Source organism: Maniola jurtina, chromosome 9, assembly GCF_905333055.1.
Source record: "Maniola jurtina chromosome 9, ilManJurt1.1, whole genome shotgun sequence".
NCBI classification, from domain to species: Eukaryota; Metazoa; Arthropoda; class Insecta; order Lepidoptera; family Nymphalidae; genus Maniola; species Maniola jurtina.
In genome coordinates this window covers 4,011,542-4,037,806 of record NC_060037.1, presented here as the reverse complement: position 1 = coordinate 4,037,806, position 26,265 = coordinate 4,011,542, and the positions used below count along the sequence as shown (strand labels likewise).

At 35.8% G+C, this 26,265-nt stretch overlaps 2 protein-coding genes and 1 long non-coding RNA gene across 3 annotated transcripts; all 3 read left to right on the top strand.

Moving 5' to 3' along the window:
* The first annotated feature begins 10,621 nt into the window (after nucleotides 1-10,621).
* LOC123868054 lies at nucleotides 10,622-12,531 on the top strand. Its single transcript, XR_006796572.1, has 2 exons — nucleotides 10,622-10,674; nucleotides 11,469-12,531. It is a non-coding gene; the product is annotated as an uncharacterized LOC123868054 (long non-coding RNA).
* Nucleotides 12,532-12,770: 239 nt separating this feature from the next.
* LOC123868461 lies at nucleotides 12,771-18,572 on the top strand. The gene is made up of 3 exons (XM_045911001.1): nucleotides 12,771-12,923; nucleotides 13,858-18,471; nucleotides 18,551-18,572. Exons 2-3 carry the CDS (start codon nucleotides 13,874-13,876, stop codon nucleotides 18,570-18,572), a joined length of 4,620 nt encoding a protein of 1,539 aa, XP_045766957.1. The 5' UTR covers nucleotides 12,771-12,923; nucleotides 13,858-13,873.
* An 83-nt stretch (nucleotides 18,573-18,655) lies between these two features.
* Nucleotides 18,656-20,431, top strand: LOC123868049. The gene is made up of 2 exons (XM_045910393.1): nucleotides 18,656-19,548; nucleotides 20,343-20,431. Exon 1 carries the CDS (start codon nucleotides 18,665-18,667, stop codon nucleotides 19,472-19,474), a length of 810 nt encoding a protein of 269 aa, XP_045766349.1. The 5' UTR covers nucleotides 18,656-18,664; the 3' UTR covers nucleotides 19,475-19,548; nucleotides 20,343-20,431.
* Nucleotides 20,432-26,265: the final 5,834 nt, after the last annotated feature.

The following is a 26,265-nucleotide window of genomic DNA, read 5'->3' as shown; positions in this document are numbered from 1 at the left end:
TTGTTGTTGAAATTGGTACTTAACTGATTTTTCGCTGAGTTGAAATCTTACAAAAACCTGTGACAAGATGATTATGGTACACTTATTGAGCGTTTATCACTATAGAGCTGGGAGATGATCTTTGGACTAATTTGCTTGGTTTCATTAGATTTTACCTAACCCCTTAGAATAGGGAAATAAAAAGACGCAATTTAAAATTATTCACACAGTATTAATTTAAATTACCTCTACTGCGCGCAGTTTTAAATTACACACTTAATTAATCTACATACATCGTCCTACTCAACTCCTCAACTTTGAGTAGGTACGTCCATAAAACTGCATAATGAGATGAGATTGCCCTTTCCATACAACTGCTCTGACCTATGAATGTGTTAGTAGCCCGTAGATAGATAGAAGACTAGCTGATACCCGCGACTTCGTTCGTGTGGATGTAGGTGGATAAAAAGTAGTCTATGTGCTAATCCAGGGTATAATCTATCTCCATTCTAAATTTCAGCCCAATCGTCCAGTAGTTTTTGCGCGAAGGAGTAACAAACACACACACACACACACACACACACACACACACACACACACACACACACACATGCACACACGCACACACGCACACACACACACACACACACACACACACACACACACACACACACACACACACACACACACACACACACACACATATACACATATACAAACTTTCTCCTTTATAATATTAGTGTGATGGAATGCAGGTAGGTACATTATGTTAGTGTAAAAACTTGATCTCTAACTCAACGGTTGAGGAGTGCACTGAATTCCGAAAGGTCGGCGCAGGCGGCGCGGGGCGGTCCAAACCCCACTATTGTCGTACCCACTCCTGACACAAGCTTTACGCTTAATTGGAAGGGAAAGGGGAGTTATTAGTCATGCTTAAAATAAATATTCTTTTTAAAAAATAAAAATAAAAAGTAAATCCAAAAAAAAAAAAACTATAAAAACTCAAGATTTGCCATGTCTTACTGAACAGAGTCTGGATTGTTCCTTGATAAACACTTTTCATCATCATCATCAATCATCATAATATTATGGCCTAAGGTTAAGATCTATAGAGCGCACTTTGACTTTGCTCAGACTTAGGACACTGTTAAAACGAGACAGATTTATTCCAGCGGTATAACGCTGTCTCGTTTTAACAGTGTCTTATGTCTGAGCTAAGTCAAAGTGCACTCTGTAGATCTCAACCTTAGTGTACAGTAGATAGAGGAGGCAGGGGAGATTAAATACGCAGGTGAAGAATGTAAATCAGCTTGTTGGATCCTTATTTTTTATTAGCATTCCTTATTGGGATCGTACTACAGCCAACAGGTAAATATTTTATTTCCGGATCTAAGGAAAGGAAAGTGTTTCATTCATTGTTAACAAATATAACGCCCGGGGGAGTGAAAACGGTTCGAGTAATGCCGTAAGGAGGTTTATTGTGTATACCTACTCACTAGGCTGTAAGAAAAAATCAGTCAAGTGCGAGTCGGAATCTCACACGAAGGGTTCCGTACCATCATCATCGTAGAATTAAATATGAGAAACAACACTTACCTACTAATAGAGTCTCGCTGGCACCCTTCGGGTAATAAGGAACGCTGAAAATGTCGTTTTATTTTCTTAATTGTTTTTATAACCATGATGACAGAAATCACAGGGGTAGCGCGTCCAAAATCAATGATAGAAATCTTATGATGATATGAAAGATCAGTGAAAAAATAATTAAAACGAATTAATTCATCAAAAAAAAATCTTAACCGAAAAACTTGCATGATGCATCCATAGATTCTTATAGAGACTAGAGTTCGTTGCTTCAATCATACCGAAATCAATTTTAAAAGAGAAATACATTTTAAAATTGCGAACAGGCAAAACTTGAAACTACACCCCCAGGATATCTACCTCAACCCACTAATATCGTGCAGTCTCTCCATCACTCGGTTCATACAAAAGTAGTGTCTGGTCTATGGTCCCATTCGAATTGCCAGTCAAACTCAGGACGACATAAACCCCTCTTAAACGCATCGAAATGAAAATGTAGGTGTTAGTTTCAAAATTAGATTAAAAAAAACATTATACATTGGATGCCGAACAAAGGCCTTTAAAACCATTTCGCGATCTTGTTAACTCCATATAACTAGGCCAACAAGACAGTCTAAAGCCTTATAACAAGTGTAAATTAAAAATTTATAACACCCCCGACCAAAGACTTACAAGACCAACAGTGACAGATTAACGGTGTTACAAAAAACGAAACGTAAATGTGTGCGTGAAATAGAGTTGTCCTGACTTTAGCATTTGTATTATCGATAGTCTTACTGGCGAAATCATAGAAGTGAAGTAAAAAGCATCTTATAATCTTAAAAAATCAAATACATTTCAAATACACAAATAGTAACAAAGCTAAAGCTAGGTAACAGATTATTATTTATTAATGAAATGACTTTAATATTTTATATAAATAATTTATTAATGAATTCTGAGATACTTATAGTTATTTTAACCCCTTATAACATTTTTTATTGATATTTCGATAGAAAACTATTAAAAGACGTTTTAAAAAAATCTTTTTTTGAGAAATAGAGCAATTTTTGGGATTTTCATATAAATTACCGGAATTTGTTGGTTTTCCACCTTTATTTTTTTAAAGGGTGCAAGTAAATTTAATTTGATAAATTACAATAACACTCTGATATAATGTTTAAGTGACAAGTTAATAAAAATAAATAGTATATATGGCGCTCAATTCATAGCTAATGACCTCCCCGATAAGCACTTAAATACAGTAATGTACGGGTTACCCTTAACCCTGTATATGAAATCTAAGTCACGCTAAATAAAATAAAAATTAGTGAAAATATTTATTTCGTTCTTTTCTTTTATTGGAAAGTACCTAGTGTTTTATATTGTATTTTACATACATCACATGAAACCTATCACATCAAACCTACCGGTAGACACGATTATCGACTATCGATACTTGTGACGTCATTACTTTGTCAATCCCTATCGTAAACAAACGTTTTTAAATTTTACACAAAATATCCAAAAATTCTTCATTTAGCAATGTAATTTGATGATAAGTCTTAAGGGAAACCTATCATCTAAGCTTCCAATAGCTATTTTGCCTAATTTTCAAACAACAAATGATGAAATAATGATTATAAACAATTAGTATAAATAATCAGTAATTACCTGTGAAACGTGTATTTACGCGGATTATAACGTCTTGTAACGTCACATTCGCTCACTGAACAAGACACCATGGTGGCAGGACATAGATTTTACGTTTTAATCGTAAAATTATTTAGTAAATGCAAAAAATCACCTCGACTTGGAACAGGCCGAACTCATAAGGACCGATACTCACGTAAACAATGACTTATCGGCATCTTGTTTCGCTATCTCGCTTTCGCTCGCGGCAGTGTGTCTTATCTAACTACTCTCGCTCCCTCACTTTGTCAGTCTTTGAGCGAAGCGAAAATTGTATGTCTATGCCCCCGACGATCCAAAGTATTTGAGTTTTCCAAAACATCATTTTCAAATAAATAATTATGTATTTAGGCAACGTCCATCTTGACAGCTTGACATTTGTCAATTGACATAATATTATGAACCTTACGGTTATCTAACCTTCTTTTCTACAAGAAAACTAGAAAAGAGCTGATAACTCTTAAACGGCTGAACCAATTTTTTTAGATTATAGCTAAGAACACTCTCGATCAAGCCACCTTTCAAACAAAAAAAACTAAATTAAAATCGGTTCATTCGTTTAGGTGCTACGATGCCACAGACAGATACACAGATACACAGATACACAGATACACAGATACACAGATACACAGACACACAGATACACAGATACACAGATACACACGTCAAACTTATAACACCCCTCTTTTTGGGTCGGGGGTTAAAAATACCAAGAGAGCCAAAACCATTTTGCTCTTGCCAATAAATAAGTTTGTAGCCCGGGGAGGTTAGGGAGTTACGATCATACAGAGCAGGGGATGCAAATCATGCGTTGTAATCTCGAGCGCTTATTCCTTATTTCTTTCCTATTCGCATACCGTGTTAGGCTCGCAGAGCGTTAGGTGGTTAATATTTTATTTCGGGAGGAAGGGGGAAAAGCATTTCGTTTAATGTAACAAAAATTACCCTCAGGGGAAACAAAACGGGCCTCTTAGCTAGTAAAAAGGTAAACATGCGGAGTAAAAGTGTCTAATGTCGTAATTTTTGTACGTTATTTTCTATTACGAGTATTACCTTGCATTATTTTGTCGTGTTTATCGTTCTAACCCTTATTTGATAGGCTATTAGATTAACTAGATACGGGGTGAATGTATGATTATCGTTTCAAGGACTATGGAGTATAATCTCTAAAGCTTTTGACACACAAAGTGCGACAGAACCGAACGCAGCGTCATTCAAATTACAATCAAAGCGGTGGTAGACTAATAAATAAATCATAACCCTTCCTTTCGGCTTTGCCGTAGTCGGGTAAAAATTAGTCGCTAAGTCTTCGGTTCCCGATTTAAAGGGTCCAGCAGGGCTTGTGTGACATACGTCCGTATTCATAAACGTTACTATGAGGTCTCACAGTAAGCTCGAACACATAGTGTAGGTTCCACCAATCAGATCATTGTAAATTGACCTGATACAGTCATCTGATTGGTGGAACGGACACTGTGCGTTCGAGCGCACTATGAGACCTCATCACAGAAATCCAAATAATACTTAGTAACGTTTGTGAATACGGGTGATAATCTATCTCGTTTTAATTCTTTCTAAGTCTAAAGTTTGCTAAGTCAAAATTCGGTCAGTCTAAGCATTTTCTGAGCCACTACACAACACTACATTTCCTCTAAACAGTTTTAAGTTTCATGAAGAAAGCTGTAACATTTTTAAAATGGCGGAACCGTCTATATGTGGCAAAACTACTTTAATCCAACACCATAAACAACATCAGCACGCTTTCAGTTTTATAAGATGAATTACAACTCGTGTTGTAACTGGCCAACATCCTTATGAGATGTCGGTGAAAACGTCGGAACTTTGGGCTCGATAAACCGCTTTCGCATTCATCAATCGACAGCCGTCTGCCCATAATTAGGTACATTGTTGGCATTCGAATCCATTTTAAGTGATGCAAGAACTACAGTCATATAAGGTAAAATCCTATATGAGCTTTGCCTTTACCAAGTATTGAAATTAGTATTTTCAAGGATCAATTTTTTTCAACAAAATTATAAAAAATTTAATTTCCAGTGTGTTAAAAGTGTCTTTAAATTCGTATTCCTCATTGCTGAGGGTCGTGACTCTTGATTTCTTTCTATAATGGTAGGAGTTCTCTTGGGATAACAATACGATGGGTTTCCGCTTCCCAGATCTTTTGCGCAATAGCAACGCGAGTAAAACAACAAGATTTCGACTCTATAAGGTTTTACCTACTGTTACTGCCAGACGTTAGTGATAATAACTGAGACCGACTGTTTAACATGATCTCCTAGGTACTGAGGTACAAATTCAAACCGCTAAAGTCGGTCACCCATCCAGTTACCGACTCGGGTCAACGTTGCTTAACAATCGCAATCTTTTGAGACCTTGTGTTGTCACAACTAGGTATATCACACGTCCCTTAAAGTAATAGAGCTACACGATTAAAATAGTATATTTCATTACAAGTGCGGAAAGGCTGTCATTGCAAAGAGTTCCGACAAATGTCTACCCGAGCCGAGGCGTAGCTGAAGGCGAGGGTTGACAGTCGGAACGAGTTGCAATGACGGTTCCGCACGTGTACTGAACGACTATTTTTAATACAGTTGCGAAAAAATGAAGCAATTTAATAAAATAATAAAAACACAATAAACTCAACTAACTTAATTTAATTTAATTTAAAACAACTTTATTGTTAATAGATATAAAAAACTAGGGTCGAAATTACTCATTTTAGGCAACCAACAACTAAACTCGCAAAGAAAATTTCTGAAAAATGGCGCCAACCGTAGAATATATAAGCAGAGTTTTTTTTTCTTCACCCATTCTGGTAGGCAAAGGGAACTATGCCCATACAGCCAAGTCTTCAGTAGAAGTTTTTTATTGATATGAAATGAAAATGAAATTTAATGAGATGAAATGAAACCTAACCAACTCATTCAATCAAATCATTAAATCTGATATTGAAACAAATTAGTAGCTTCTTATTAGAAATACGTATTTGCATGAATCATAAAGTATAGTGATATAAGTACTTTTATAAGTTTAGGTTAACATAATATTACTTATTAGCTTTACTCGTAGGCTAGATTGTAATCTTAATAAAGTACTGCTGTCAGTACTTTATGGTTATAAAAAAAAAATGAATCATAAAAACTTCTATGATTTTTTTTAGTAAAAACTTCATGGTTGGTTTTTCTTTTTAATATTTTGACAGTTGGGAAAGAAAAAGCACGAGTGCGGGAAAGGTAAAGAAAAAGCACGAGTATGTAATAGCCCACATCCCGAACGCTATACGTCCCTGCAATACGCCACTTTTTGAGCAACTGTATTAAAAACAAATAAACATATGAAGCAGAATTATTTTATTAAACTTTTGTTCTCAGGCTTACATATTTTAAGACGAAGTATGTAAGTATATACGTAAAGGGCAAAAACTTAAGTAGATGCAGCATCAGCGTAAAATGCTAATCGAAATGTTTATATTCGTTATCAACACACTCTCTCACTCTTCGAAACATAAAAAGACACTCATACTTACGAAATGTAATTTGAGAAAAAGTATTCTGAATAAACTGAGGTGATGTAAGTGCCTTCTTGCCTGCCTATTTTCTTATAAACTCGACGCAAAACAAACAAAGTTATTCAGGCAAAAAACTTTTGACATCGCAGCCTGAAAATAATAGACCGTAAAAAATGTTAGCTCTTTTGGTCCTAAAGTAAAATATATAATGTGTACCTGCTTACCTTTAAATATAATTGAAGGTATTACTACAACGTAGTCAAGTACTTGAATTTATAGCTCAAAATTTAAAAAGCTCCCAACACAAAAACCTCTATAAGGAAACTAGAAAAGAGCTGATAACTTTCAAACGGCTGAACCGATTTTCTTGGATTATTTAGCTAAGAACACTCTCGATCACCTTTCAAACAAAAAAAAAAACTAAATTAAAATCGGTTCATTCGTTAAGAGAGAGATGCCACAGACAGAAAAACAGATACACAGATACACACGTCACACTTATAACACCCCTCTTTTTGGGTCGGGGGTTAAAAACATAAAATATAGCCAAAACGTAAACGTAAACATTGGTTTTAATTTGCAAGATGGGCATAAATTCTTGCCATATACAGCATTGTTTTTCAATAAAATAGATTAAAAGCTACCCTTAACTTCCCTTTTACGGTCCATAAAAAGTGACAATCGAAACCAGATTGATTTCTATCGAAATACTTACTTATCTAATGGAAAAACTACGTTTTATGATAGTCCATGAAAAAGTGACAGCCGTAACAAGATCGATTTTCTATCCACATACCTAATGGAAAATGTGTGAGTCATTCTTTCACACCTTCGATTACTATAGGCCTACACACGGGACCAACTTTATCTCCCAACTTATTGTTACTTAATGATGCCCGCGATATGTTCCGAGTAAGTTTATACAAATCTCGTGGGAACTTTTTGATTTCCCGAGATATACTATTATCAGTTTCCGGAATTCAAGCTATCTCAAATAAATAATGCCCGTGAATTCATCGGCGTGAATTTAGGTTTTTCAAAAACCTGTGAGAAATTTTTAATTTTCCGGCACAAAAAGTAGCCTATGCCTTCTGCCTCATCTAAGCTATCTACGAGTATGTACCAAATTTTGACAAATTGGTTTAACAGGTGATCCGTGAAAAGCTAGCAGACGGAAGACAGACAGACAAACTTTCGCATTTATAATATTATACTATGATTAACATGTGCGACAAAGCTAAGTAGTAAAAATTTTACAATAAATGTAAAAGCTTGACTTATCTAATTGCTGTACAAATCATGCCCACGTAGTATTGTGCCAAGAGTACTGGCTACGTATCCACGTTGAACAGCCAGGCTGATCCTTTGCGAAAATACCTATCGAGCCAGCCTACCAACAGATGAGGCAATTAACCGCGGTGAAGCTATAGTTAAGCCTACTTAAGCTATTGCTCAAAAATAAGTTAGGTTAACTCGACTTTTAAAATGCTGCATACACATATTAGTTCCCAGTTGCAAATTCACACCAATAAGGCAGGACCTAAAGTTGGGATTTACGCTGCGATGTACAGAATGCGATATTTACTGAATTTCTCTAAATAAGTTGGATCGTTAGTGGGAGTGGGAAATTGGTCTCGTCTGTAGATGCTTGTCTTTAGCCGAGAAGCGACGTCTGCTTATAATCAAACAAGTTATGGCACTTTCACGGTGGCAACGGGTTATGCGCATCTTGATTTGTATACTTAAAAGCTATGTATGGTCAACTCCATAGTAAACGCGTGCTTGTGATTTTTTTAAAAATTTTTGGAAGTAGGTAACCATGGGAGAAAGGAGTCTACTATAATATTACAATATTGAAAGTTTGTTCAATACGTCAGTCACTACGGCTGTCTTTACTCGTTTTACTCTTTTCTACATAATTTATATAAAGAATACCTATGTGTTCACGGATTCAAATCTAATACAACGAAATATATAAAGCATGCACAGCGTATGGATAGTAGTATTTGTTACAACTTACAAAAATAGTTCAAAGGATGGGCCAGAACTTTAAAGTCAGTCCCTTACAAAGACTTTTCTAGGTACCTACTAGTTCTTAATAATTCCATGGTCCCTTAATAGTTGAACTACAATTGCAATAAAAGCAATGGATTCGATTCGATACACTAGGCTACAAGACCATTACAGGACCCCCCATAATGGTGCCAAGTGTAATTTTCCACGTTCGAATGGAGATGGCGACCATTGACATTAGATTTTCCTCGGAAAGGTCGCCATTGGGAGCTTGTTGAAAAATAGCGGATAGCGATTATAATACTTTTTGGAACTGTCCATAGAATGTTTATTTTTCAGGACCAGGATTCAGGACGTCCTTTTCAATCGTAGTTAGATAATAATATTACCTATTGTCTGTTTCGCAACTAAAATTAGAATTACGTGCAAACCATTTTGAGATAGGCTTAGGTACACTGGCCAGCAGTACTCTTACCGATTAACTCCGCCTTTTGGCTTTGGTGCAGTCGGGTATAATTAATAAGGTATTTAGGGTCCCCCGTCAATTTTCAAAATTATCCAGATCTCTAGGTCAGTTTTATCAGAATTAAAATTAATTAAATTCTCGACAGAAAAGTACCTATTTGAAATATTGGCTTTCTATTTAGAAATGAAGTTGTTTGGATTGTTCCCAAATAAAATAAGTGTCTTGGAAACAGAGTTTTGTCTCTCTTTTTTGGTGAGTTGAGGCTCCGAATGTTTTGGTAACTCCTTAGTCCTTGTATTTCAAATTATTCTTACGAACCACGGACAAAGAAGTATGGTAGGCACTAGGCACCTAACAGTTCTATTAATAATATAACAAGCCAATGAACCGTAGGTCGATATAGCCTCAGATTACAGACCCGCCATTACGCAGTGTAAATTCGTCCGTTACAATGGAAATGGCGACGATAGACATTAGACCTTCTTCGTGATCCGATACAAGACACTTGCTGTTGTTGTAAGAAAACGCCTAATGTCTATTAGGTGCTTACTATACTTTTTGTAGGGTAGGCTTTTTATAGGATACTGCCTGTCAACACTTTTGATCTTATTTCAGTAAGTAGACACTAACCCATTTGCAAGTTCAGCTAAACGCCTAGTTAGGTATCTAATAGATACATACCATACTTTCTTAGAGTAGGTTTTTACAGGACATTTCCTGTCAATTTCCTTTTGAAAATTTTTTACTTTACAATTTTTAGTGGCCCCACTGTACTATATGCTATGCTCAGTTAAAACCCTACTGTTTACTAAGCTATTACACTGATCGCGAGCAATTTGCTCTTATCCATTGAGATTCCATTGAGAAGTTCTGTTCTCCATCTCCGAAGATATTCATTAGATCTTCACAAAATTTATATGAGACCACTTGCACAGTATAACCTTTCAAACAAAAAAAATATATCCGAATCGGTCCGGTCGGGGCTTTGAGTTATCGGAGAACATACATTTAAAAAAAAAGATTCCGACGAATTGAGAACCTCCTCCTTTTTTGAAGTCGGTTAGAAACAGCCAAATATCAAACAAGCTAAATTATATCAGGAATGGTTTCAGGATAAGCTAGCTACGTCAAAATCAATATGTACTAATATTACAAAAGCGAAAGTGTGCTTGTTTGTGGGCTTGCCTTTCAATCACGCCCCAACGGAGCAACGGACCTACGTGATTTCTGATTGCATGATAGATCGACATGATCGGAGTGACGGCTTGACAAAAGATGAATAGTCACTAGGTGCAGACATAGGTTACTCAGGTTACTTTTGAACCCAGGAATTATGAGTTTCCACGGATTTTTAAAAACGTAATACCTCGCGGACGAAGTCTGTCGCGGAAGCCGCGAATGTAAATATTGTATATAGCAACACCGATACTCTATGGTGAGTATGTCTTTGGTTTCCTTTAGTATAACAAAGAATGCAAGTTTCGACATGTCTGAGTATGATGGCCGCCGAACGCGCCAAAATATCTTAACTTCATATATTAGTTAATTGTTAGTGTGAATGATGCGTGTTGGACTGTGTCACCGTGCTGCAACGCTAGTAACATTCGTTGGTGTGAATATATGTGAATGATGTGTGCTGGGCTGTGTCACCGGGCGGCAGCGCCAGGTCATCCATGCAGATGCATATCAGCTAAGTGCCTCAAGTTTACCTATTAATGCCGCGAGCTTCTCTTAGTTGTAATAAGGAGACAGATGAACAGCACGGCTCTGTTGCAGTGCCATACGAGCTTGATCATGAATTTCCCGGCCGCACAGGCGCAGGGCTTGAGTTTCCCGGTCGTAAAGACGCAGGGCTGGTCCAATTCCCAGGCCGCACAGGCGCAGGGGTGGTCGAAAAGACGTTGGACACATTACCGGTAATGTAGGACGATCTCAGGCTGTGAAGGTTAACCCCTGAACGGCGAGAGCGGTTTGATCCCGTTGGGTAGATTGCCGTAGCTATTGACACACGCTAAGTCCTTAAATTCGTGATGGTGGTCGAACGTCCTGTCGTGCGTTCGAACACCAGGCATGGAAACAATGTAAACGATCGCTCCCCTGTTCTCATGGTGATTAACTTATCTCTATGACAATAAAGTAGACAGTACAAACATTGGTGTTTTCTACTTGTACAAGCTTAAGGCATTTAGTGGATTCAGTGTGAATCATAGCTGAAATTAAATATTACAGATGGTGACACGGTTGCACACTAGCCTGTCAAGGACAGTGGTTTCCAGTGGCTGGTACATCGGTCACTTACAAGTGGCAGGATTGAAGGTGAGAGTAACAGATTGCAATAATAGATTCATAATAAATAACTAGAATCTGGGCGATTTGCTTCGCTATCTGAAGACGCAGTAGTTAGTCTTCCCCCCTACAGAGATATGCGACATGGTGGAGATGCTGGGATTTGTTGCAAATCAAATATTTGCCAATTTTAAGAATTCAAAATATTCTTAATTCGTGTTTATTGAGAAATTGCAATTTGTTACTCTCAACGCCACGTATCATTCGCTAACGAAACTAAGATTGTCGAGTCTGTCTCATAGTAAAATGAGCTATTTGCTTATAAAATTGAGATTGGTTACGTAATAATATTATGATGGGAATATTTTACGCGGATAGTATGAATGCAGAATCATTTTAGTGTGATTTTTTAGATAAATGAAAGTTGATTGATTGAACGATTGATTGGTTGAACCGGACGTGGTAATTAGAAAATGGCGTCTAGGATTAAAAGTTAAAACATAGGTGATGGGTATATTATACTCTTTGTCTATGATATTGTGGTTATGAATGCGTGATGTACGCTAAGCTTTATTCATGGAACATAGACTACTAGTTAATCTATGGTCATAGAGTATATCAATATATAGTGAGCTGTGGAGTCTGTGGACGATAGACTTTTTAGTCATTACATTTATTAAATGTGGTAAAACGTATAAATAGACAAGTAATTTAGTTTAATAAAGAGGATTAATTATAAGATTAATTTTGAGACAAATTTCGGAATCCGTACGTAAAGATAAAAGAGTTGAGTATCATATTTCAAATTTGCCGCGTAAATACACAAGTTCAAGTTCGATCCTGTATCAGACATCGGCCATTTTTATTTTTCTTACAAAGAGACGCGAGTTTGGAAAACCATAAAAAACGCTGAATCAGTATAAAGTTAATATAATTAAACGGGTAAGCACATTCGTTTTGTACATTATAAGACGACCATTATATTTCTATCGTTTGATAATTTGAGCACGCTATTCATGTCGAGTTTTGTGATGAAAAGTTTATTCGCACGGTCAAATCGAAGATCAAAACTATTTATGAAAATTTTCATATAGGAACATTATTATATGAGTTGTGTTTATATTTAGTAAAGATTTTAATTACTTAATGAAGAAATCTGCTGTTGAGTGTTAATAGATCTTAACTCACTTCAATAATGTGACTAGATTCGAACAAGTTAGCGAGATGGTCGGTTAGATATTCGAATTCAGACATATCGGAAGTTCGTTGTAAGACTCGCCACAAATTTTCAAGTCACAGTATTAGTGTAATTAAACGTGAATATGTACTTGTTTTAGGCAACCACACGAGGTCACGATCAGTATTTTACTTCTAAGTATTTACAGAAATTAGTAAAAGGTAAGTTTTGGATATATTATAGTTATAGGAACAGTAGTACTTTCAAACGAAAGTTACAATTAATTACCCTTATGCTAGCTAACTAAACTGAAATTAAACCTAATTATCCATGTGTAAGACAATATCCAGAAGTACAAATTGACTCACAGTACTGGATGAATAATTGTTTGTATGTATGCATATACATACTTTATTTATCAAAGTTAGATAAGTAATTACAAAATTTTATTATCTTTATATGGTTGCAAGAACAATTTACCTGAGTTGAAAAAATAGTTTCAAGTTGACTTGTAGAATTTAGTGGAAGTTTTATGTTTAGAGATACAGTGTCCATGAATGATTTTGAATATTAAATAATGGCAGATATTGCTTATTATTATTGCTCTCAGATTCCATGCAATAAGTAAATCAATATTTCAAAAGTAATTTTTCTAAAAAGGAATTAAAATTAAAGTTAATGCTATAGGGCGTACAGTTAGCATGAACAAATTCTCAAAATATTTTTATATTTGTTTTTCATTGTCTTGATTATGAGTTTATGGTGATACATACCTACATGGACGGTACCTATATATCTTAAGTGTTATAACTAAAATAATGTACTTGGTGTTTCAATTTTTCAATAATATGGAAATAACTTAATTCTATATTAATAAATTAAGTTAATAGTAACAACTACTATAGTTAAAGGCTTAAACATTCTTATCTGACTAAGTACCTGTGCTATTGACATAGAGTAGAATTTTGGGGTAACTCTTGTATGAGAAATATTTTTACTTTTCAAAGTACTTGTACCGTTGGCCTAAGGATGAATGTCTTGTGTGTGTGTGACTTATTTAAAATGTGAGTAAGTGTGTATACCTGATGATAGGTTATTATATACTTACCTATGTTTATTGTAGGTTATTATACCTAGCCTAAATCATATTTCCAGAATAATTGACTGCAAAATGGAAGAAATACTCTTAAATCGTTTGTCCACTTTTGTCAAAGAAGTGAAATCTCTCTCGGATCAAGCTCTCAATTTATGTCAAACTCTTCATGAAAATGATGAAAACTTAGAATCAGCAAGGATTGTTAGGTCTAAATTGAAAGCAATTTTATCTCGGTTTACCACGGAATTATATAATTATTTCAAAATTTGTAACGACCCTAATCCAGACGAGATATCAGATTTGACTAATGATCAACTTCGAGGTGAAGAAAATTTAGCAGAGCTAGAGGCAAGATTAGCCATGAAGAGTGAGAAGTCAGTGATGTTACCTCAGCCAAGTGATTATTCATCATACAGCAAACTACCAGATTTGCATTTACCAGAGTTTAGTGGTAATTTGCTTGAATGGCACCAATTTTGGGATCAGTTCACATCAAACATGAACCGAAGAAAATTGAATGATGTCGACAAGTTGCTGTATCTCAAAAGTTCTCTCAAAGGAGATGCTGCTAGACTTATAGATGGACTTGAAACAACAAATCGAAATTATCAGATTGCTGTCAATACTTTAAAGGCTCGATATGGGAAAGAAAATGAAATTGTATATGCGCATCATAACGCTCTAAAGAAAATCAAGCGAGCGGAAAAGATGGAGGATTGTAAAGGAACGTTGGATGAGATAGAACGACATCTCCGAGTACTTCAATCTATGGGAGAAAATACCAATTCCAATCAAATGCGATTTCTTATTATGGAAAAGTTTCCAACTGAGATTATCTATGAAATGAAAATAAGATTGGACTCTGACCGGACAGAGTCAGTCGAAGACATATTGACACAACTTTCAAGAGTGATCTCAGTTAAAGAGGAAGCACGAATGATAACTCAGGAAAGTACCATGGAAGGAGCGCCACAATACACTGTGGAAACTTTACATGTAAAGGAAACTGTTCTTCAAAACAAAGGACATTCTTCTAAGATGAATAATACTAATGAATTCAAACATAATAAAGGCCGTTGGAACAATTTTAAACCTAAAGTGAACAATAGGTATCAGAGAGAGAAAACCTTCTCAACTAAAAGAAAATTTGAAACAGAAAGAAGTGGTTATAGCAAATTTACTAAAGAAAAGAAAAGAAGATGGTCATGTATTTTCTGTGGGGAACACCATAACAATAAAGATTGTACCAAAGCAAGAACCATTGAAGAAAGGAAAGCTAGATTGAGAGGTAGATGTTTTATTTGTTTTAAACCAGGACACATAATGCGTAAATGTACAGTAAAAAGGAAATGTGAATTTTGTGAGAAACAAGGGTCTCATCATCAATCGTTATGTCCTAGTAAATTTCAAGAAAAACCGGAACAGAAAGGATCAACCAGCACTAGTGTAATGCACACCAGTAGAAAGGGAACTACTTTATTGCAGACTGCGGTGGTTGAAGTTCGAGGATATGGTAATAATACAAAACTATGTCGAATTCTAATGGATTGTGGTAGTCAAAGGAGCTATATCACTGAAAGGATTGCCAAGGATTTGAATCTTCCAGTTGAAGAGCAAAATAATCTTTCAATATTTACGTTTGGAGCACAGAAGCCCAAGGAAATAGAAAGTCCATTAGTTAAAGTAAGGTTAGTTACACAGAGTAAAGCGATTAGGACTGTATGTGCCAACGTGGTACCTTCAATATCTCAGGGAGTTCCACATCCAGAAAAGGACTTACTTGACTGCAAGATCAAGGAAAATTACATCTTAGCAGATAATGGTACATTGTCAGATAGAGTAGACATTTTACTAGGAAATGATTATTATTACACGATTATGTCAACGAAGAAGGTTCGTATTGCAGAAGACTTATACCTCATCGAATCGGAATTCGGATGGATGCTTTCGGGCAAAACTTCAGAGAATAACAACACAGTTGAACAACTGTCAGTATTGACATATTGTCAATCTTCATGTGAAGTCAGACTGAATCAACCAGATCCACCATTAGACAATGGAGACTTAAAACGTTTGTGGGATTTGGAGTCGATTGGAATCACCGATTCACCAAAATTAAGTCGCGATGAAGAAGCTATCAAACACTTCAATGAAACAACTGAGTACAGAGATAACAGATATTATATTAGTTGGCCATGGAACGACTATCCAACAGACTTACCATCTAATTTTGGATTAGCGTTCGGACGTCTAGTAAGTTTAGTTAAAAGATCAGACTCTGGAACTCTAACAATATATGATCAAACATTAAGAGAACAACTGGAAAATGAAATCATTGAAGAAGTCCCAAACACAGAGGAAAAGGATCATCCAATACATTACATACCATTTCATGGAGTGTTGACACCGGGAAAACCTTTGAGAATCGTATACGACGCTTCAGCAAAGATCAAAGATAACAAGAGTTTAAATCAATATCTTTATTGTGGACCACTATTATTAGAAGATTTAACAGGATTACTAATTAAATTTAGATGTTATAAGGTTGGAATAACAGCTGATGTTGAAAAGGCATTTCTACAAATTGGATTTAAAGAACAGGACAGAGATGTCACAAGATTTCTATGGTTAAAAGATACCAAAAAACCAGTAACAAAAGATAATCTTCTTTACCTTAGATTCACTCGCGTTCCATTTGGAATAATATCAAGCCCATTTATTTTAAATGCTACAATCAAACATCATCTGATGAACGCCAAAAATAAAAGTGTTAGAAAATTAGCAAATGACATTTATGTAGACAACGTTGTGACTGGAGCCAACACTGCAAAGGAAGTCGAAGAGTTATATAGAAACTCAAAGGAGGCATTCCAAGAAATCTCAATGAACTTGAGACAATGGAGTTCTAATTCAACGGATTTCATGCAACAAATACCTGATTGTTGTCCAGAAGAGATAGTAAAAGTATTGGGTCTAGACTGGCACATAAAAGATGATACATTACACTTGAGGACCAACAAAATTATAAACAATGCTAATACCAAAAGAGGTATTCTGAAAAGCGTTGCATCTTATTTCGATCCATGTGGATTTATAGTTCCCACTCTGTTAGCTGCTAAAATCTTACTGCAGGACCTGTGGAAGATGAAAATAAAATGGGACTCACCATTACCCAAGGATATCGTTGAAAAATGGAAGGATATTCAAGAAGACTTGGAAGGAGTCAAGGAAATAAGTTTAGCTAGATGCTATATGAAGAATCCTCAATGTAACGACTTTGAAATTCATTGTTTCACGGACTCTTCAACAAGAGCCTATGCAGCTGTAGTTTATATCGTTGGAAATGATCAGAAAAGTTTTGTTATTGGAAAGTCGAGATTAGTACCGATAAAAGACCAAGAAAATCTAAAAATCCCTCGTTTAGAGCTGTTGGGCGTATTGATTGGAAGCCGATTAATACAATATGTTCTTAAATTCATTGATTTAAATATAACTAAACAAATATTATGGACAGACAGTCAAATTGTTATTGATTGGATTAACTCAACTAAATTACTAACACCATTTGTTGCCAGAAGGATCAATGAGATCAAACAAAATAAAAATGTAATCGTCAAATACGTACCGTCAGAACTGAATCCTGCTGATGTTGCTACCAGATCAACAAGCGCAAAGGAGGATCAAGAGAAATGGTTAAATGGACCAAATTTTTTGCTTGAGAAACCTGACAGTTGGTCAGGGAAATTCAATATCGATACTTTTTTAGTTGGGGAGGGTCTGACGAAGACTAGTGATACGCAAAGTTGTTCACAAATGGAAGTAGAAGGTCAGATGAACACCAATGAGGTTCAAGAACAGGTTCCAGAGGTAATAGAATTGGAAGATTCTATAGATGACAACATACAAGACAACACATCTAAAGAACAAGAAGTAGAGACTGAATGTCTGGATAACAGCATAAATGAAATTAAGAAAATACAAGCTGAATACTTCAAAGAAGAAGTAAATGGTAAAGAAACAAGTCTCAGTCGTAATTTGGGAGTGTTCAAGGACGTTGACGGAATTTTACGATGTAAGGGTAGGCTTCAATATGCTGAATGGTCTTTCGACAAAAGGTACCCCATACTTATACCTAAAGGTTGTGATTTCACTGATAAAATTATAAGAAAAACACATGAAGAGAACTATCATGTGGGTGTCAATCATACTCTGAGCCTGATTCGTCAGAAGTACTGGATACCACAAGGCAAACGTGAAGTTCGAAAGAAGTTGGAAAAATGTCCACGTTGCGTGAAACATGGAGGTGGACCATTCAAAGCACCACCCATACCTGCATTACCACATGAAAGGGTAAATTATAGCAAACCATTTACATTTACTGGTATTGACTATCTGGGACCAGTGTTAGTTAAAACAGAAGGAGGAACGAGCAAAAGATGGATATGCTTATTAACATGTTTGGCAGTTAGAGCAGTACACTTAGAAGTGGTAGACGATTTGTCAGCTGAAGAAGGTTTACTCGCTCTGAGGCGAATGATTGCGACCAGAGGAGTACCAACTCTAATTACATCAGATAACGCATTACATTTCAAATTAATAGCTGATATAGTTTCCAATGCATACTGTGTTAAAAATAAAATAAAATGGCGATTCATACCTGAACTCGCACCTTGGTATGGAGGATTTTACGAACGGCTCGTAGGACTCGTAAAACATTGTATGCGAAGAACACTTCAAAAGCATCTTTTAAAGGATAATCAACTTGCAACAATAGTTAAGGAAATAGAAGCAATAATAAACACCAGACCATTGACAGCCGTAGATTCAGAGCTAGAACATGTCCTGACCCCTGCGGATTTTCTACAAATGGATAGATGTATCAGTGTAGAAACAGCATCAGATAACATTCCATTGCAAGGGACATCGACAAAGACCAACTTAGTCCAGGGCTGGAGAAGAGCTCGTATACTGTTAGAAGAATTTAAAGAAATGTTTAGTAATCGCTACTTACCGAGTTTACGTGAGAGATACAGTCACTCGCTCAAACAACCACGTGTGACTTCAAAACTTATCCCAAAAGAAGGCCAGTTGGTTCAGTTGAAAGGAGATAAAAATCGTGAAGGCTGGAAAGTAGGTAAAATAGTTTCTTTAATTAAGAGTTCTGATGGTTTAACGAGAGTGGCTCAAGTGAAAGTAGGAGACACTATATTCACCCGTTCTATTGCTCACTTATATCCGCTTGAAGTAGAAGACGGTGTCCAATGGGAACCGATACTTCAAGATGCAAAACAATATTCTGAAGTCCAAAAATTATCTAATGAAGTTTCCAAAGAGTTGGTAACTGCACCAGATACTGTTACAATAGAATCGGTGAACGCACAAAAGGAAACGTTAAATGATAATGACATTGAAATGAGACAAATTGAAAACATAGATGAGACGGAAAATACAGCAGATGTTGCAAATAATGAAGTAGACATAGAGACTGAGAGCATGGAAAAGGATAGAGTTGTAAATGATCTGAGAGATGATTCTGATGTGAGGGACAAATATTTGATGACAACGAATGAGGATACGGAAGAACGATCCGAAGACATTAGTCACAAGCGAGTTGCAGCGGTCCGAGCCCTTGAAAAGATAAGGGAATGGACGCGCAATTTGCTTACCTTGTTGTAATCAACCGTTCTCGGCGGGAGTGTCGCGGAAGCCGCGAATGTAAATATTGTATATAGCAACACCGATACTCTATGGTGAGTATGTCTTTGGTTTCCTTTAGTATAACAAAGAATGCAAGTTTCGACATGTCTGAGTATGATGGCCGCCGAACGCGCCAAAATATCTTAACTTCATATATTAGTTAATTGTTAGTGTGAATGATGCGTGTTGGACTGTGTCACCGTGCTGCAACGCTAGTAACATTCGTTGGTGTGAATATATGTGAATGATGTGTGCTGGGCTGTGTCACCGGGCGGCAGCGCCAGGTCATCCATGCAGATGCATATCAGCTAAGTGCCTCAAGTTTACCTATTAATGCCGCGAGCTTCTCTTAGTTGTAATAAGGAGACAGATGAACAGCACGGCTCTGTTGCAGTGCCATACGAGCTTGATCATGAATTTTCCGGCCGCACAGGCGCAGGGCTTGAGTTTCCCGGTCGTAAAGACGCAGGGCTGGTCCAATTCCCAGGCCGCACAGGCGCAGGGGTGGTCGAAAAGACGTTGGACACATTACCGGTAATGTAGGACGATCTCAGGCTGTGAAGGTTAACCCCTGAACGGCGAGAGCGGTTTGATCCCGTTGGGTAGATTGCCGTAGCTATTGACACACGCTAAGTCCTTAAATTCGTGATGGTGGTCGAACGTCCTGTCGTGCGTTCGAACACCAGGCATGGAAACAATGTAAACGATCGCTCCCCTGTTCTCATGGTGATTAACTTATCTCTATGACAATAAAGTAGACAGTACAAACATTGGTGTTTTCTACTTGTACAAGCTTAAGGCATTTAGTGGATTCAGTGTGAATCATAGCTGAAATTAAATATTACAGATGGTGACACGGTTGCACACTAGCCTGTCAAGGACAGTGGTTTCCAGTGGCTGGTACATCGGTCACTTACAAGTGGCAGGATTGAAGGTGAGAGTAACAGATTGCAATAATAGATTCATAATAAATAACTAGAATCTGGGCGATTTGCTTCGCTATCTGAAGACGCAGTAGTTAGTCTTCCCCCCTACAGAGATATGCGACAAAGTCGCGGGCGTTATCTAGTGTGCGTTTATTATAATTATAGTGAAATGATTGAATACTTGCACTAACTATAAAGCAATTATTACGTAGGTACAGTAAAAGTGAAGCAAATTCACGAAGGCTATTACCGCCTACCTAATAACTAACATAAAATAAAGTTTCATTACAAATAAATTAATTAAAATTAAATACGCAATCGGAGTTATAAAATCTGTCTTTTCGAAATCTTTTCCATCTGAGTAATTAAATGGACAAAAGGCTCATAAAATATAAGCGCGAGATAATTAACAAAATGTGGCGTAAATTAAAAACTTTCGTTTCGCATATTATTATGTAGCATGGTTGGAAGCTTGTCTCTGTAAAGGCTAGGTTGGAAGATAGTCATGTGTGCGTTTTCTATTTTTTTTTTTGTGATTTTAGTGTCTATACAGACGGCCCACAAATTACAACTACGCCAATCTAATCTATCGGCTTGTCTGCGTCCATGCAAAGGTCTATGTCCAGGCTTTAGGCTAGAGCGTGCCACCAAACAAGGTTCTCAGCTTTCCTCACCCATTCGCTTCCCGCCACCTTCTTGAGATAACACTAGTCATGATATTGTTCTGCGAGTGGTCGAACTTGAGGACGTACCCACAACATTAAATATGACTCCAAATGGTTGTCCATGTGAGTGAAACTACGCATTTTCATACAAAATTAGCCATTATTGTGTAATTGTAGTTGTGGCACGTCTGAAAGGCCCTTAATAGTATAAATGAAATTCCACAGTCATAATATTATTTAACGTGGTGCAAATAGTCGTATTAATTAATTTTCATAATATAATTAAACAATTTCATTTAGAAACTAATTAGATTTCTATTCTATTGCAGATATTAATTATGTTTAAAGAGCGAGATGGGGCAAGATTGGAAGAAATTGGAAGAAATTTATCACAGGTCTCCAGACTATACTTACTTACTTCTACCTAGTTTGATCTATATAGTATTTTTGAACTGAAAACCAAAAAATCTGTAGGTATAGAGCAGTTTAATTCGAGTAAAAGTGTATTCGATGTTGTTGAAAAATCACACAACTCTTAATTTTAAACAACGCAATTTCTCTCTGCATGTATCTAATGTAATTTATATTAAACGATAAACTATCATTAAAATCCATACTAATATAATAAATGCGACAGTGTATCTGTCTGTCTTCTAACTTTTCAGTGCCCATCCGTTTCTTCAATTTTGACGAAATTAAGTACAGAGATATTTTGCATCCCGGAATCGCACATAGATTTCTTTCTATCTCGTAAAATGAAAGGGCTTTTAAAACCTACATTTACACGGACGAAGTCGCGGCCATCATTTATGTATACTTATATCAGACTTATTGTAAATTGGAATGCTTTCATCATTTACGAGTAAGTGATATTGCAACATTGCCGCAATACTTGTAATTCAACATGCAAAGTGCTGTAAAACTGCATTGAATGGCCACCAGTTATGTGGTAATTGCTTTCCCTGAAGCCATATATTTTGTTGTAAGCGATGTAAAATTTTCGGAAAAAGTATCGATAACCTGTACATTATTATGTAAATTATTAAGCAAGGCAAAATCGAGAATGTATTAAAAAAAATTAGCTTACGTTAACTTTTATTAACGGTTATTATTGTTACTTAGCATTTAATATCAATTTATATATTTTTTGTCCGTTATTGAAATTATAAACATAAGAATCGGCTAGAAGAAAATAATTAAAATAGTCAAAAAATGATTTTGTTACACCCCTGTACCTTACAGACTTACAGAGCATAGGAACCTATTGCTCCTGAGCTGCGCCTGATCTCCGGTCGTTCGGATTGCAGTTCCGACAGAATATGAGAGTGAGGGAATAGAGAGCACACACTTGTGTAATATCTCCTTGTAATTAACTGTTATTATATCTATTAGATTGCCACTTTTATTCCGGTTATCTGTGGACTGCCATGACCGAGACTCGATCAGTAGAACCAAACATTACCAAAGTGCAGGCAAAACTTTAATAGAACTAACGGTTAACCTATTAGAACTAAATTAATAGTGGCATTTTGAGGGGCCTCCGCCGTCGACTGTTTAAATAGGCCCCCTACAATAAATTGTGATTGATTGTTCGGTACGAGGCCATATTGATTGGACCCTGATAACCATGCATTAGTTTTATTAGAAAAAAAAATGTACTACTATGGACACTTAAATGTATTTTTTCAGTGAAAGAAGATTATACCTACTACTTATAGAAATACATGTAAGAAAACTGAAAAAGAGGATTAGAATTTGGAACTACCCATGAATTTTTAATATAAATTGAAAAATCAGATCTAAGTATTTTCTTTTGAACATCCCTAAACTGCTTGGAGTTTTTGACCTTTTAAAATAAATATTATCAAGAAATAAGTCTTTATTAATAATACAGTGTTACTTTATTAATTACTGTGCTCACGCTAATCGTGGTTGCTTATCGGTTAGAAAACAAATACTATAAACACATTCATAGACGTCTTATCAGACATTGACCCCAATTTCATGAATAATTACCATTTGTGAAGTTGTCAATTTTATGTAGCCTGTGTATTTTTTTTTCTTCTGGATTTGTTATTATTTATTTACCATAAGCTATTTCGACTACTACTATAAGTAAACGTACGAGTAGGTACCTACTTAGTAGGCACCTTATCAGACTACCAAGAGAGCAAAATACATTATATACCTAGAGGCAATATTCGATTTTGAGATTTTTAAAATACCTTCTTTTAAGTATTTAGATTTTTTTTTTAAATTATACTTAAGCAAGTAATGTGAACTTCTTAAAATACGCCACCTAAAAACGGTAAGTATTGGTAAAAGCAGATGTCCATTGAAAACCCGTTAAAGCTGAAAGTATTTCCTTCAGTATTTTCCTCGTTATTCAGATGTCCTTTCCGAGTGTAATGTGCCACTAATGGTGTTTTGCCGTAATGCATTTCTCAAATTGAATTTAGATGCTCTTTCTAGTAAAATAAATACCTAAATAAACAGCTTTAATTGATTTTATCATTAGAAAGTAGAAACCATACCTACCGTAACGTTCAATGAAATCGAACTGAAAAAAGAAATTAAAATGTGTTTCAATTTTCAAAGTATGATAACTATACCAAGTGGGAGGTATCATATTATGAAAGAACTTTACCTGTCAAAACAGATTATTTCTGTTTCAGTATTCATATCGAGTCTGATTCGCACTTGGCCGGTTATTTTAAATAAGCTAAGATTATAAGTTTATTCAGCTTGTAAATAGATTATTTTTTCAAGATAAATACTTAATGGCGTTTATGCGATGGGATGGGGTTGGCATGTCGAAGAGGATAAAAACCCCAAAACAAATAAAGATCAAACATAAATTAGATAAGAAAAAATGATAATAATGTTAACGGCTAATAATTTAGAACTAACTATAAATAGTATTTATTTTGCTTAAGCTACTTTCCGGAAAATTAAGAAAATGAAAATGAAAAAGAAGACTGAAAACTCAATTACGTGTGATAAAATTCAAATAAATTAAATACATAGGTACAACAACCATCATGTAATTTTAAAAATTAAAAGTTGAAAAAACCCATTTCTATGGGTAAAACTGATCGAAATGCAGTGAATAGCACTTTTGCGAATTAGTTCCTATTCCTTGTGGCTAAATTAAACGTATTTCTCATTTCCCGGACACTGAGTGACCTATATTGAATACCGTCCAGTCGAGTCCTGGGGGACTTTTTTAGGCGTATCCTGGGAAATTAAGCGGGGAAGAATTATTGACTATTCAGATAGTGATAGTTGCTATGAATCGCCGATCAATCGTCCTCTGGGAATACCATTATAAGATAGGACTTGGAGTGTTGACATGCAAATATTCGTGTAGAGTCAGGAAGCTCAGGATCAGCTTAGCTTGTTCTAGTTTAATTTCTTATAGACCGTACATTCAATAGGTTTTAACTATTAACTAATAGGCTAACCTATGTTAACCTATCTTGATTTTGCATCCCATTTCATTCCTCTTCGTCTGTTTGCACTGGCTCTCGCATCGCGTCATCATTATCGTTGTCAACCAATAGACGCCCACAGCTGGACATACTCGTAGGTCTCTTGTAGAAACTTCACACGTCGAGGCCTTGCGCCGCTTGGATCCAGTGACTCCCTGCGACTCGTTGGATTTCTTCTGTCCATACTAGTTTAACGTGACCCTAATAAGGCGTAATATATAAAACAAAAGCAATTATTTACGTAAAACAGCAATCTAGAGAAAAATCTGAGGTGTGGCAGGCGGGCTGGCCTACTTTCTGCTATCTACACGAAACGAGCGCTTGCAGTTATAAATGGAGCCACAAAATTAAAGATATAATCGTTTATACTTTATATGCGTGATAATCGACGTAATTTAGGGCTAAAGTACATTATGTTATGTTGATATTCAAATGATGCATTCATTACGCATTTATGTATTTATATTAAGAGATTATACATAGATAAACATTATATGAATAACAAATCTAATATGTTTCAGGTTTCTTTATCACTTTCACTTCACCTACATCAGTGTTGTCAAACTCGTGTGTCGGAAATCGGTATTGAATTGGACCGGTTAATCGAAAGTCCCCGAAAGTTACCGGTTGACAAGATCGCGTTCCGTTCAATTTGTATGGCATCCCTACCGTTGATCCCTACTAATTGTTTGAACTACGGGTCATTAAGCAAACATGTCAGCATTCAGCATATCTATTGTCTTTATAATGCCTTTATAATCGGCGATATAGTTTTACTATGACCTCTACCTATAAGAAGATATCTATTTTATCAGTTTATAGACCTTGAAGGTTTACCCATATCTTTGATGTAAGTAATAAGATTTAAACTTAGTTTTGTCTACTCAATGAAGCGTAGATAGGGGTAAAATCCGTACTTAATCTTGTTCGGGTCCCGTACGACCGAATAAACAAAACGAAAAAAAGAATTATTTGGAAAATCCACCGGAAAAGTCGGAAATTCAAATGGTTACTATTTTTGTTTGAAAATCTCAATACAGTTTTCATTTTCTTCATTAGTAAATTGCACTCGTGCGAAGATAAAGATTCAATATTTAGAAACATACTGTGGAATAGACATTGTTATTCAAAAGGGGTTGATAAGCCTACGAAAAAACAACTTGGCATTTGCGTTATTAAAATTAATAAATACAGAATAGGTATAAATACTAACATACAGTATTTCTATCATTGTTTCTCTATTAACTACTTGTATTAGGGTACAGTTAGGTACAAAATACAAATTTTAACAGTAGCTATATGTTCGCTATTACAATCGTATCAAACAGGCGTAGTATCCAGTGAAAGCAACGCAGTTCTGCCTATTACACGATAATAAAGCTTTCATAATAACTATTCCCCCCGACCAACCAGAGATTCTATTTCGGTAAGAAGTTTGCGCGCTAATTTAACGCTTTTATGTAAAGCTTTGGTTACACTCACGTACAAGAATGCAAACAACTCCAGCTGCCAAGATTTATCATAGTAATTTTCCATTCAGTTGGTAGTTAGTTATACTGAAGTTGGTAGCAGTCTACAAAAATTATTATCCCATGAAAGTTTGCTATTAGGTGTGATAAATAAAAAGGGGTTACTACTTACAACGAATAGATAAAGCTAAATAGTTAATTAACGAATCAAAGAATAAG

Excerpts from the sequence above, each read along its gene's own strand:
- LOC123868461 (XM_045911001.1), top strand. The coding sequence starts at position 13,874 with ATGGAAGAAATACTCTTAAATCGTTTGTCCACTTTTGTCAAAGAAGTG. Across the intron at positions 18,472-18,550 it reads ATACCTGAACTCGCACCTTG|GATAATCAACTTGCAACAAT; the intron begins GTATGGAGGATT and ends CATCTTTTAAAG.
- LOC123868049 (XM_045910393.1), top strand. The coding sequence starts at position 18,665 with ATGGATAGATGTATCAGTGTAGAAACAGCATCAGATAACATTCCATTG.